Source organism: Rana temporaria, chromosome 11 (assembly GCF_905171775.1).
Source record: "Rana temporaria chromosome 11, aRanTem1.1, whole genome shotgun sequence".
Taxonomy (NCBI): Eukaryota; Metazoa; Chordata; class Amphibia; order Anura; family Ranidae; genus Rana; species Rana temporaria.
The window spans coordinates 128,612,785-128,625,970 of NC_053499.1; the positions used below are offsets into that span (position 1 = coordinate 128,612,785).

At 44.2% G+C, this 13,186-nt stretch overlaps 1 protein-coding gene across 1 annotated transcript in view; it reads right to left on the minus strand.

Annotated features, from left to right (window-relative positions):
* Positions 1 to 13,186, minus strand: part of LOC120917661 (receptor-interacting serine/threonine-protein kinase 2-like) — a 76,918-nt gene that overhangs the window by 23,610 nt on the left and 40,122 nt on the right. The window contains exons 5-7 of the mRNA XM_040329114.1: positions 10,126 to 10,256; positions 8,413 to 8,462; positions 215 to 385 (exon numbers count right to left, since the gene is read on the minus strand). Coding sequence (XP_040185048.1) covers positions 215 to 385; positions 8,413 to 8,462; positions 10,126 to 10,256 — 352 coding nt within the window. The remainder of the gene's footprint in view (positions 1 to 214; positions 386 to 8,412; positions 8,463 to 10,125; positions 10,257 to 13,186) is intronic.

Sequence of the window (13,186 nt, forward strand, 5' to 3'; positions counted from 1 at the left end):
CTTCTGCCTTTACAACTCATTTAACACACACACACAACTTCTAAATCTTTAACTTCTGCTAGGGCAGACAGTGTTCCAATCTAATTTACAACTGATACTGAGATCTGCTAGCACAGTACAGACAGAATACATTCAAATTAGTTGAAATAGGTTACTGCACTAACGTCTATATGACATTATCAAAAGTTATTGTGAAAAAAGATCCCAAACTTACTAGCAGCTGTTGGCCTCATGCTGGGGTCCTGATGCCAGCACAGGTCGATGAGCCGACTCAGATCCGTGCGCTGACTTTGTGGGAGATTGCTGGATTTTAAAATGATGTCGATGCTTGGCTGGGGCCTGTGACCTCTCACTACTAATGTGTCCCGTTTCAAAGGGTCGATGTCTGTCACAAAAAGAAATACACAAATGCATTAAAATAACCAGGATTTGCATTTATTGCTTTTTAACAGTGTATTATTTCTTACATACAGCACCCTGCACAAGTGTCACTAAACCCACAACAGTAATATCAGTCTGTTAGGTAGATTCACAAAGAGTTAGGCCGGCTTATCAGTAGATAAGCCGACCTAACTCTGAATCTACGCCGGCGTTTGTTTAAGTGTATTCTCTAACAGAGATACACTTAAACAAAGCTAAGATAGTTCTATCTTAGCTTGCAATGTTTCTGTTGTCCGCTAGATGGCGCTTCTATTGCGGCCGGCGTAGATTATGTAAATGAGGGGATACGCCGATTCACGAACGTACGCCAGGCCTACACCGTCGCATTACGTCGTTTACGTAAGGGATAGGCCGCCTAAAGTTATTCCACCTAGGAGGTGGAATAACAATGTTAAGTATGGCCGCCGTTCCCGCCGCGAGGTTCGAATTTTTTACGTAGTTTGCGCAAGTCGTCCGCGAATCGGGATTTACGTCGTTTACGTACACGTCGAAATCAATAGGCCCGTACGGCCTACTTAGCCGCAATGCGCACTGGGAAATGTAGTCGCCCGGCGCATGCGCAGTGTCAAAAACGTCAAAAAACGTGAGGTCAAGTCTCATTTCCATACAACACGCCCCCCTCCAAGTCATTTGAATTAGGCGCCCTTACGCTCGCTCGTTTTAGGCTACGCCGCCGAAAATTAGCAGGTAAGTGGTTTGAGAATCACTACTAGCCTAACTAATTTATGGCGGTGTAGCCTAAAAAGACTAGGCTAGGCCGCCCTAAAGTTAGGCGCCCCTACGTGAATCTACCTATGTATATGCAGTAAAGCATGCTTGTTATACTCACTGTGGAACCTAAGAGGTTAATCCTCTGCATTGTGTAAAAAAGGCTGTTTGATTTTGTCTTCTCTGTTCCTCCCCTTCTTCCACAGTCCTTAAACCATCTCTGGATATTACAGAGGTTAGGGGCCAAACTGCACATACTCACATGTTTTTTTTTTTCTTGGGAGAGTGCATGTGATCAGCACAGGGCCAATCAGCACTGTACAGACAGAGGGTCAGGGGTCCTGCATCCTCTCAGGACAATCAGGGGAGAATGAAAACTCCTACAAGCTTTAATCAGACACTGATAGAAGTCACAAGACTGCTATATACTGCTGCTGATGAGAAACAGTATTTAGAAGATCTCTCATATATCAGGGCCAATGACAACGGTGTCATCATTGTAGAAAATTAAATATGCCACAGAAAAAGAAACCTACATTTACCCTCCAGCTACATACTTCCTAATATGCGCTGGACCCCCCTGATCCAATAGGTAAATCTACACTGTGATATTATTTTGAGCACCATTGATATTTTTGAAGAACCCTCGAACATATCAGGAAAGGACAAGATCTGTCTGTTGCCCCAAGCTCAGATAGTGATAGTGATCTGAAGTTGCTATACCATGCTAAACATTCTCTTTTCAAGGTTTAAGATGCCCATAAACTGTAAAAATGAGAATCAACACAGGGCTCTGTACAGAGGGGACAATCTCTCTGTTTCTTCTCCCTGCAAAGGAGAAGAAACAGAAAGATCTTAAGAAAAAAGCAGCACATATTATACATATTAAGGCGCACATTTAACCCCTTGATTACCCGAGGTGTTAACTCTTTTCCCAGCCAGTCTTATTAGTGCAGTGACAGTGTATAGTATTATCATTAATCACTGTATTAGTGTCACTAGTGATGTTATTGGCAGTTAGTCAATTCCCCCTACTAACTTTCAGCTGCTACCAGCTTTTTAATGAAGAGTATGTAGCCAAAGCTGGTAAAAGTCACTGCTCAGACTATTCCACCAGGAGTTGTGGAATGATAATCCAAAGAAACACACAAACCAGAGTGCTATATGCAAAAGTTACCACAAGATGGTGCTGTAATGTATAAATAGTTCAGTTCATTGAAATTGGATCTCACAAATCAATTGTATATGCAAATGATCCAAGGGTAAAAAGTTTATTCACGTACAAACAACGGCATAAAAAATCTTATAAGTTAAAAAAGTTTACAGTGGTGAGCTTGCATTGGCCTATAGGCCCTATATAGTGGGGGCAAGAACATTAGATGTTGCATACTGGCCCATCGATTTGGGGATCACCAGGGAGAGCAGCCAGTGTGTAATCCAATCGATTTTATGCCCAAAGGAACTCCAGGGGGGTGCCAAACAGGGGTTCTCGCTTGGAAGAAGATGTAACGGGAGAGCAGTAGCTGGTCACCACACCGGAAGTGATGTAACGGCGAGCCGGAAGTGATCTATCAGGAACTGCAAGCGGCCAGAAGGAAGCCACAGCCACTGGAACAGACAGAGGCTTGGTTGGCAAGCTACCAGGTTACCATCATAACGCGTTTTTCACGGTCCTGCTGCTTTATCACAGCTGATAGTTAGTTCCCACTCAGTGTTAGTTAGTGTCAGATTTTCCACCGCAATATCGCAGTCCCATTATAAGTTGCTGATCACTGCCATTGGTAGTATATTAAACAAAACTCCAGTATATATATCTCATAGTTGTAGATGCTATAACTTTCACGCAAACCAATCATACACTTATTGGGATTTTTTTTTTTTTACCAAAGATGTAGTATGTTGGCCAAAATTCGATTTTTTATATATTTTTGGATAGCAGAAATTAAATTATATTGTTTATATAATATAAAATAAAAACCCAGTGGTGATCAAATACCACCAAAAGAAAACGCTATTTGTATGGGGAAAAGAAATGACATACATTTTGTTTGGATACAGCGTTTTATGATGTACAATTCCCAGTTAAAGTAGCGCAGTGCCAAATAGACAAAATGGCCTGATCATGAAGGGGGTAAAAATTTTTGGGACTGAGCTAGTTAAAAAAAGGGGGTACATCCCTAAAGCTTGTCCTGAAAATTTGGATGTTAGTGCAAATAATAAAGTATCACAGACAGTACTCAATTGCTTTTGATGCAAGTGTACTAATACAGCTCAAGGAACCCATATACAAGATGAAACCCTTCAAGGGGTTGTAAAGGTACAATTTTCTTTTCCCTAAATAGCTTCCTTTACCTTAGTGCAGTCCTCCTTCACTTACCTCATCCTTCCATTTTGTTTTTTAACCACTTCCCGACCGTCGCATGTATATGTACGTCCACAGAATGGCACGTACAGGCAAATGGGCGTACATGTACGTCCTTGCCTTCTAGCGGGTGGGGGGTCCGATCGGGACCCCCCCCGCTACATGCGGCGGTCGGGTTCCCTCGGGGAGCGATCCGGGACGACGGCGCGGCTATTTGTTTATAGCCGCTCCGTCGCGATCGCTCCCCGGAGCTGAAGAACGGGGAGAGCCGTATGTAAACACGGCTTCCCCGTGCTTCACTGTGGCGGCGTATCGATCGAGTGATCCCTTATATAAGGGAGACTCGATCGATGACGTCAGTCCTACAGCCACACCCCCCTACAGTTGTAAACACACACTAGGTGAACCCTAACTCCTACAGCGCCCCCCTGTGGTTAACTCCCAAACTGCAACTGTCATTTTCACAATAAACAATGCAATTTAAATGCATTTTTTGCTGTGAAAATGACAATGGTCCCAAAAATGTGTCAAAATTGTCCGAAGGGTCCGCCATAATGTCGCAGTCACGAAAAAAATCGCTGATCGCCGCCATTAGTAGTAAAAAAAAAAAATTAATAAAAATGCAATAAAACTATCCCCTATTTTGTAAACGCTATAAATTTTGCGCAAACCAATCGATAAACGCTTATTGCGATTTTTTTTTATTAAAAATAGGTCGAAGAATAACTGAGGGGAAAAAAATTTTTTAGATACGTTTTTTTTTGCAATATTTATTATAACAAAAAGTAAAAAATATTTAATTTTTTTCAAAATTGTCGCTCTATTTTTGTTTATAGCGCAAAAAATAAAAATCGCAGAGGTGATCAAATACCACCAAAAGAAAGCTCTATTTGTGGGGAAAAAAGGACGCCAATTTTGTTTGGGAGCCACGTCGCATGACCGCGCAATTGTCTGTTAAAGCGACGCAGTGCCGAATCGCAAAACCTGGCCTGGGCATTTAGCTGCCTAAAGGTCCGGGGCTTTAGTGGTTAATGTCCTTATTTCTTCTGAGAAATCCTCACTTCCTGTTCTTCTGTCTGTAACTCCACACCGTAATGCAAGGATTTCTCCCTGGTGTGGAGTGTCGTGCTCACCCCCTCCCTTGGACTACGGGAGAGTCAGGACGCCCACTAACACACAGCTCCTTTCTCTATCTGCAACATAGAGAGAGTCCTGACTCTCCTGTAGTTCAAGGGAGGGGGCGAGCACGACACTCCACACCAGGGAGAAAGCCTTGCATTACTGTGTGGAGTTACAGACAGAAGAACAGTTAGTGAGGATTTCTCAGAAGAAATAAAGACATTTAAAAGCAGAATGGAAGGATGAGGTAAGTGAAGGAGGACTGCACTAAGGTAAAGGAAGCTATTTAGGAAAATTAAGGCTATTAATATATTAATCCAGTGTGTTTTATTTGGGGGGGGGGGCAAATTGCCCTCTTGTGTTAATGGCTATAAGATTGGAAATTGTACAACGAAGTGCAATTGTGTTCTATGGTAATGCCAGCCAAACATTTCCAGTAACAGAAGCACCTTGCACGACCCGTTCTGCAACATTCTCACCCTGCTCCGTAGCACCAACTACAACTGGCTCCATTCCAAAAATGTTTAACTCAACATGAAATATTAACAGAATGCAGGACAGGAGTATGGAAGCAGATGTAAGAGTGAGCCAAGCATTCCTAGCATAGGAAACATTTCATCTCACATTTATGTAGTGCAATGATAACAAAACAAATATGGCTATCTGCAACTTTCAGTACAGATTACAGCAAGTGGATTTTCTCTAGGGATAGATTCCAGCTCCTGTAATATACAGTATCTCACAAAAGTGAGAACACCCCGTTATAGCTACAATGGGTGGGCCAACGCAATATTAAACCCTACGGGACTAAGGCCCCATACACACGGGAGGATTTATCCGCGGATACGGTCCAGCGGACCGTTTCCGCGGATAAATCCTCTCGAGGATTTCAGCAGATTTTAATGCGATGGAGTGTACTCACTATCGCATTGAAATCCGCGCCGAAATCCTCTGGCGATGACGTGTCGCGCCGTCGCCGCGATTATGACGTGGCGACGTGCGCGACGCTGTCATATAAGGAATTCCACGCATGCGTCGAATCATTACGACGCATGCGGGGGATCCCTTCGGACAGATGGATCCGGTGAGTCTGTACCATCCGTTGGGATGGATTCCAGCAGATGGATTTGCTTGGCATGTCAGCAAATATTCGATCTGCTGGAATCCATCCCAGGGGAGAAATATCCGCGGAAACAGATCCGCTGGCGTGTACACACCATAGGATCTATCCGCTGAAACCCATTTGCTGGGATTTTTCAGCGGATGGATGTGCATGTAAAGGCAGGCGTCCCAATACTTTTGACAGTATAGTGTGTAATATATATATATATATATATATATATGCACACAGTATCTCACAAAAGTGAGTACACCCCTCACATTTTTGTAGATATTTTATTATATCTTTATGTGACAACACTGAAGAATTTACACTTTACTACAATGTAAAGTAGCGAGTGTACGGCTTGTATAACAGTGTAAATTTGCTGTCCCCTCAAAATAACTCAACACAAAGCCATTAATGTCTAAACCACTGGCAACGAAAATGAGTACACCCCTAAATTAAAATGTCCAAATTGGGCCTAAAATGTCAATATTTTGTGTGGCCACCATTATTTTCCAGCACTGCCTTAACCCTCTTGGGCATGGAGTTCACCAGAGCTTCACAGGTTGCCACTGCAGTCCTCCTCCCCTCCTCCATGATGACATCACAGATCTGGTGGATCTTAGAGACCTTTTGCTCCTCCACCTTTAGTTTGAGGATGCCCCACAGATGTTCAATAGGGTTTAGGTCTGGAGACATGCTTGGCTAGTCCATCACCTTTACCCTCAGATTCTTTAGCAAAGCAGTGGTCGTCTTGGAGGTGTATTTGGGGTCCTTGGGATCATGTTGCAATACTGCCCTGTGGCCCAGTGTCCAAATGGAGGGGATCATGCTCTGCTTCATTATGTCACAGTACATGTTGGCATTCATGGTTCCCCCAATGAACTCTAGCTCCCCAGTGCCGACAGCACTCATGAAGCCCCAGACCATGACACTCCCACCACCATGCTTGACTGTAGGCAAGACACATTTGTCTTTGTACTTCTCACCTGGTTGCCGCCACACACGCTTGATACCATCTGAACCAAATAAGTTTATCTTGGTCTCATCAGACCACAGGACATGATTACAGTAATCCATGTCCTTAGTCTGCTTGTCTTCAGCAAACTGTTTGCGGGCTTTCTTGTGCATCATCTTTAGAAGAGATTTCCTTCTGGGATGACAGACCAATTTTATGCAGTGTGCGCCTTATGGTCTGAGCACTGACATTCTGACCCCCCCACCCCTTCAACCTCTGCAGCAATGCTGTCAACACTCATATGTCTATTTCCCAAAGGCAACCTCTGGATATGACACTGAGCATATGCACTCAACTTCTTTGGTCAACCATGGCAAGGCCTGTTCTGAGTGGAACCCGTCTTGTTAAAAACCGCTGTATGGTCTTGGCCTCCATGCTGCAGCTCAGTTTCTGGGTCTTGGCAATCTTTTTATAGCCTAGGCCATCTTTATGTAGAGCAACACTAGTCTCCCAGAAAACAGTGGGGACCAGTGAGCACGGCGCACACGACTCGCACATTGTCTCGCTGTATGTAGGAACATAGCCACCCTTTCTTGTTTGCTTCTGAGATGGACTGGGACTATATAGCAGTGCACATGACCGCAACCAACGTGCACTGCTCACTTCAAACAACCGGAAGTGGGGGGGGGGGTATCAAAGAGGACATTACTAGGAGGCAGAAAAACATGATAATAAACAATTTATTGAGAAATAGATTTCAGGTCCATCGAGTAGTAGATGTGTATGGATTATTTTGGGTACGAATATGAATATCGTTACATGCCTCTTTAAGCTGCCCATACACTACTAGATATTTTTTTTGTTTAGCCTTCCGGCTGAATAATAATAATAATAAAAAAAAAAACATAACAGATTTCTCCATCCATGCCATACAGCACATTAATACATTAAAGATTAAAGTTGAGAAGCGGGGGGAGGGGGTGTTCTGCTGTCGGAAATTACATCTTACATTTCTTCTCCCATGCAGCCAGCGAGTTGAGAAGCTGGGTGAGGGGCCGAAAATGACTTTTCACCAGGCGGGGCCTCTAGTAATTTGGGGGGCCCTCCACAGCTTTGCAGGGCCCTAAGCAGCTTGCATAGTGAGCCTATAGGGCGGATCGGCCCTGCTCAGGGGCATCATGGACCCACCCAAGGGGTCATCGCCATAGTGCCCTGCAATTACCTAACACTGGAGAAGATCTGAACAGCCCTTTATGTGTTACCAGCTTGAAAACCTCAAAAAGGTTAGTATAAAAAAGTATAAATCATAAATTACAACCTGGGTTGTCTCCCGGGTTTGGGGTTAGGGTGGGGTGTGCCTCCAATGTGCCTGGAGTTCCATTTTATATACATCTGTTTGTGGTTATGAGATTGTAATCATCACTTGAATTTAAACTGAACAGCTGAACTTTTTCAGAATTGACAAAACTTTGGTATGGTTAGATTGGAAAAGGTTCAGCCCATCATGAGCAAGCCAACTGGCATGTTCTACTGCAGTATGGACAGAATTTTTAAAGGTTAAACGTTCTGCAATGGCAGCAGAAAAGCAGTAATAGACATCTTAAAAAATAAAAAAAAGATCAGTATTAGCAAGCCAGGGAAGGCAACTAATGGTAGATGAAATGTGAGTTGTTGCTAGATTGAAATTTTTAATTTAAAATAAAGTCACCAAGTCCTTACCTTGGAATGGACATTTTCTGCTTACAAGTTCATGCGCACAGGTCCCAAAGCTAAAGACAAAAATATATATATTTAACAACATTCCTGGAAATGTATGTAAATCTGGTTGCATTTTCAGATACTTTATCTCTGCCACCTGATTTCTGTAGTAGTCTTTTTGTTACTTGCAGGCTTGACTGGAACTATTCTCATAGGCACCAATGGTACAGTTGGGCCCCAACGCTAGCTGACTACAGAGTTAGGACCAACGACTGTCCCTTTACAGCTGCTACTCAAGGACTTTTACTTATTGCCTATGCTAAGAGGTATTTCTCAGGGAACATTGCATTATATCCTAGTCATTCTCCTAAAGTGCACTCTAGACCAGCTATATTATTATTCACATTGCAGTTAATGCTTTAAAGCACTGTTTATTGCTGACTTATGAGTTAATTCCAGTCTAGTGGTACAAAATTGTATTCTAAAATACGTTGGCATAGTAATTATACTGTTTATCAGACTGTGGCTCTGATGAAGAAGAGTTACCTTTGAAATGCATCAGCCAGCATGGACCCTGGTGAGGTCCCCCTCAGGCAAGAGGTTTCAACATAGCTGGGAGTTTGGCCCGGGCCCCCTACAGGAGTCCCAGTTGTCCCCCCTTATCGGCGGCCCTGCATACCAACATTTACCACTAAACTGTCTATTTCCTGGTACTAATTCAAAGTTGAGTTAAAGGTATTGAAACTTGTGTTCCTATTTGTGGGTGCAGTAACTTTCACTCAACCAGGTGTGTCAGAGGGGATGAAATTGTTCTTGGAGTCAAGTAGGTAGATTCACAAAGAGTTAGGCCGGCTTATCAGTAGATTTTGTTTAAGTGTATTCTCAAACAGAGATACACTTAAACAAAGCTAAGATAGGCCGGCTTGCGCCGTTCTATCTTAGCTTGCAATGTTTCTGTTGTCCGCTAGATGGCGCTTCCATTGCAGCCGGCGTAGATTATGTAAATGAGGGGGATACGCCGATTCACGAACGTACGCCGTCGCATTACGTCGTTTCCGTAAGGGATAGGCCGCCTAAAGTTATTCCACCTATGAGGTGGAATAACAATGTTAAGTATGGCCCCCGTTCCCCCCGGCGAGGTTCGAATTTTTTACATCGTTTGCGCAAGTCGTCCGCGAATCGGGATTTACGTTGTTTACGTACACGTCGAAATCAATAGGCCCGTGCGGCCTACTTAGCCGCAATGCGCATCTGGGAAATGTAGTCGCCCAGCGCATGCGCAGTGTCAAAAAACGTAAAAAAACGTGAGGTCAAGCCTCATTTCCATACAACACGCCCCCCTCCAAGTCATTTGAATTGGGCGCCCTTACGCCCGCTCGTTTTAGGCTACACCGCCGTAGATTAGCAGGTAAGTGGTTTGTGAATCACTACTAGCCTAACTAATTTACGGCGGTGTAGCCTAAAAAGGCTAGGCTAGGCCGCCCTAAAGTTAGGCGCCCCTACGTGAATCTACCCAACGGTGCGGAACAGAGAACCCAGATTACCAAGCGGCTCCTGTAGGAGTAGCGCGGCTCCTGCTTAGAGTTTATTGACCAGACAATATGGCTGGAAGGATCTGCTGGTGTAAAATCTCCTAACCAGAACAAAATACAGTATTAGCACATTGGCTGGTAAAATCTATTTACAGCATTGGTGACGAATGGGGAAATTCCCAAGAAAAAAAAAACAACGAACCTGTACATATCATCTGCTGTTGTTGGTTCATGACCCTGTAGCCTCTGAGGTGACATATAGACTCTGTGTGTATCATTTTCATCCGAAGATATTGAAAGCTTTGGTAAGTCCAGTGTTTGGATATCTGAAAGCTAAAAACAATATATAGATAATTAATATATAGAAAAGTATCCTGGAGTGGGGCTTTAACACGTTTTAAACAAGTTTTTAAAGTGTAACTAAAGACATTTTTTTTTTTTTTAGTTTTGGATAAAGTGGAGAGGGGTTAGAACCACTGGGCCAGATCCACAGCCAGCCAGTGTAACTTAAATATTCGGATTTAAGTTACACTGCTGGAAAATTTCTACCTAAGTGCCCGAGCCACAAAGCACTTACCTAGAAATTTACGGCTGTGTAACTTAAATCCGGCCGGCGCAAGGCGTTCCTAATATTAATGGGGCGAGTCCCATTTAAATTAGGCGCGCTCCCGCGCCGGCCGTACTGCGCATCCTAATATTGCGACGGCAAACTAATACTTACGGAGAAAAAACAAAGCTTAAAAGCTTTGTGGATCTCCGTAAGTGCTAATTTGCATACCCGAAGCGGCATTTCGACGAGATCTTCTCCCTATCTTTTGGAAACTGATTCTGTGGATCAGTTCCATAGATAGAAACAGGGATACGACGGCGTATCAGTAGATACGCCGGCGTATCCCTTTTGAGGATCTGGCCCACTGTCTTTTTTTATTGCTGTCTGTGGCCCCGCAAGGGGCATTTGCCCTCTCTATTTTCTGTATTCCGATACCATCAAAAGTGAAAGTAAAAGAAAATCCCAAATTTTGGGTTGAAATCAGAACAGGAATAAAAAAGAAATCTTCCAATGGGGACACTAGTTCTGGTGACACCCCAGGATTCCCTTACCTTGTAGGGATTTTCTCTCACTTGTTTTGGCTATGGGACAGAAAGTGAAGGGAAATCCTCCCAATGGGACACAAATGAAAAAAAAAAACAAACACTCACAGGGGGTATTAAAGCGGAGGTTCACCCTAAAAACATGTATATACCATTCCATCCAGCATACTGTCGACATGTACAGTATGCTTTTTTTTTTTCCCGCTGTACATACCGCCGTATAGCTGTTTCCCCCCCCCCCCCCCGGGCTTCCGGGTAGTGGATCCCGCGGGAGTGGGCGTTCCTATTTAGAGACTAAGTGATTGACGTGATGACAAAGGCTTCCCCCGGCGCATAAGCGCGTCACCAGTTTCCGAAAGAAGCCGAACTGCGAGTCGGCTCTATACGGCGCCTGCGCACCGATGTTCGGCTTCTTTCGGAAACTGGTGACGCGCATTGTGTCCCGGGGGGAAGCTTTTGTCATCACGTCAATCACTTAGTCTCTGAATAGGAACGCCCAGTCCCACGGGATCCACTACCTGGAAGGCGCGCGCGGGGGGGGGGGGGAAATAGCTATACGGCGGTATGTACAGCGAAAAAAAAACCCCAGCATACTGTACATGTCGGCAGTATGCTGGATGGAATGGTATATACTAGGGTTGTCCCGATACCGATACTAGTATCGGTATCGGGACCGATTCCGAGTATTTGCGGGAGTACTCGTACTCCCGCAAATACCCCCGATACCCAAATAGAATACTTCGGCGGTAGCGTGATGCAGGTAAGCGGGATATGGGGGGGAGACATGGCTGGATAATGGGGGGAGACATGGCTGGATAATGGGGGGAGACATGGCTGGATAATGGGGGGAGACATGGCTGGATAATGGGGGGAGACATGGCTGCATAATGGGGGGAGACATGGCTGGATAATGGGGGGAGACATGGCTGCATAATGGGGGGAGACATGGCTGCATAATGGGGGGAGACATGGCTGCATAATGGGGGGAGACATGGCTGGATAATGGGGGGAGACATGGCTGGATAATGGGGGGAGACATGGCTGGATAATGGGGGGAGACATGGCTGGATAATGGGGGGAGACATGGCTGGATAATGGGGGGAGACATGGCTGGATAATGGGGGGAGACATGGCTGGATAATGGGGGGAGACATGGCTGGATAATGGGGGGAGACATGGCTGGATAATGGGGGGAGACATGGCTGGATAATGGGGGGAGACATGGCTGCATCTGTGGGGGGACATGGCTGCATTTGGGGACACATTTAAAAAAAGTATCGGTATTCGGTATCGGCGAGTACTTGAAAAAAAGTATCAGTACTTGTACTCAGTCCTAAAAAAGTGATATCGGGACAACCCTAGTATATACATGTTTTTAGGGACCCAGCCTAGCACTCTTTTGGAATATGTCTTTAGTCCATTAGAAACAGCTGTGTGTGATACTTTTTTGAATTTGTATTAACATTTTCATTTTTAGGTTAAGCTTTCAGGGAGTTCCTTTACTTACTCCTGTGGCCACAGCACACACGATCGCGTGCATGAGAGCTAGCACACAAATCCCTGTGCTGTCAAATGAGATCAGACAGATTGTGTGTGTCTACAAAGTAGGAACAACGATCTGTCATCTCTCCTAGTTAGTCCCATCCCCACACAGTGAAGGAACGCCCACTTAACTCCTTGATCGCCCCCTAGTGTTAACCCCTTCCCTGCCAGTAACATTTTTACAGTAATCAGTGCATTTTTATAGCACTGATTGCTCTATAAGTGTCAATGGTCCCAAAAATGGGTCAAAAGTATCCAATCTGTCTGCAACAATGTCGCAGTACCACTAAAAATCGCAGATCACCGCCATTACTGGTAAAAAATAATAATATAAACACCATAAAAATGCCATAAATCTGTCCCATGGTTTGTAGACGCTATAACTTTTGCGCAAACCAATCAATGTACGCCCAGATGCCTGCATACTTAGATGTGCCTGTTTTAATCATCAACCTTGTAAGTTTTTAAATGTTGTACCTTCATTAAATATAACTATATTGCTACACTTAGTGGCTCCTCTCTTCTATTTTATACTCAGTAGTGACATGACGCTACTCTTATATCAAGACATCGCTTGTATATCAAGTTACAATTTATTAAAAAATGTAGCTTGTCTTGCAAAACGCTCT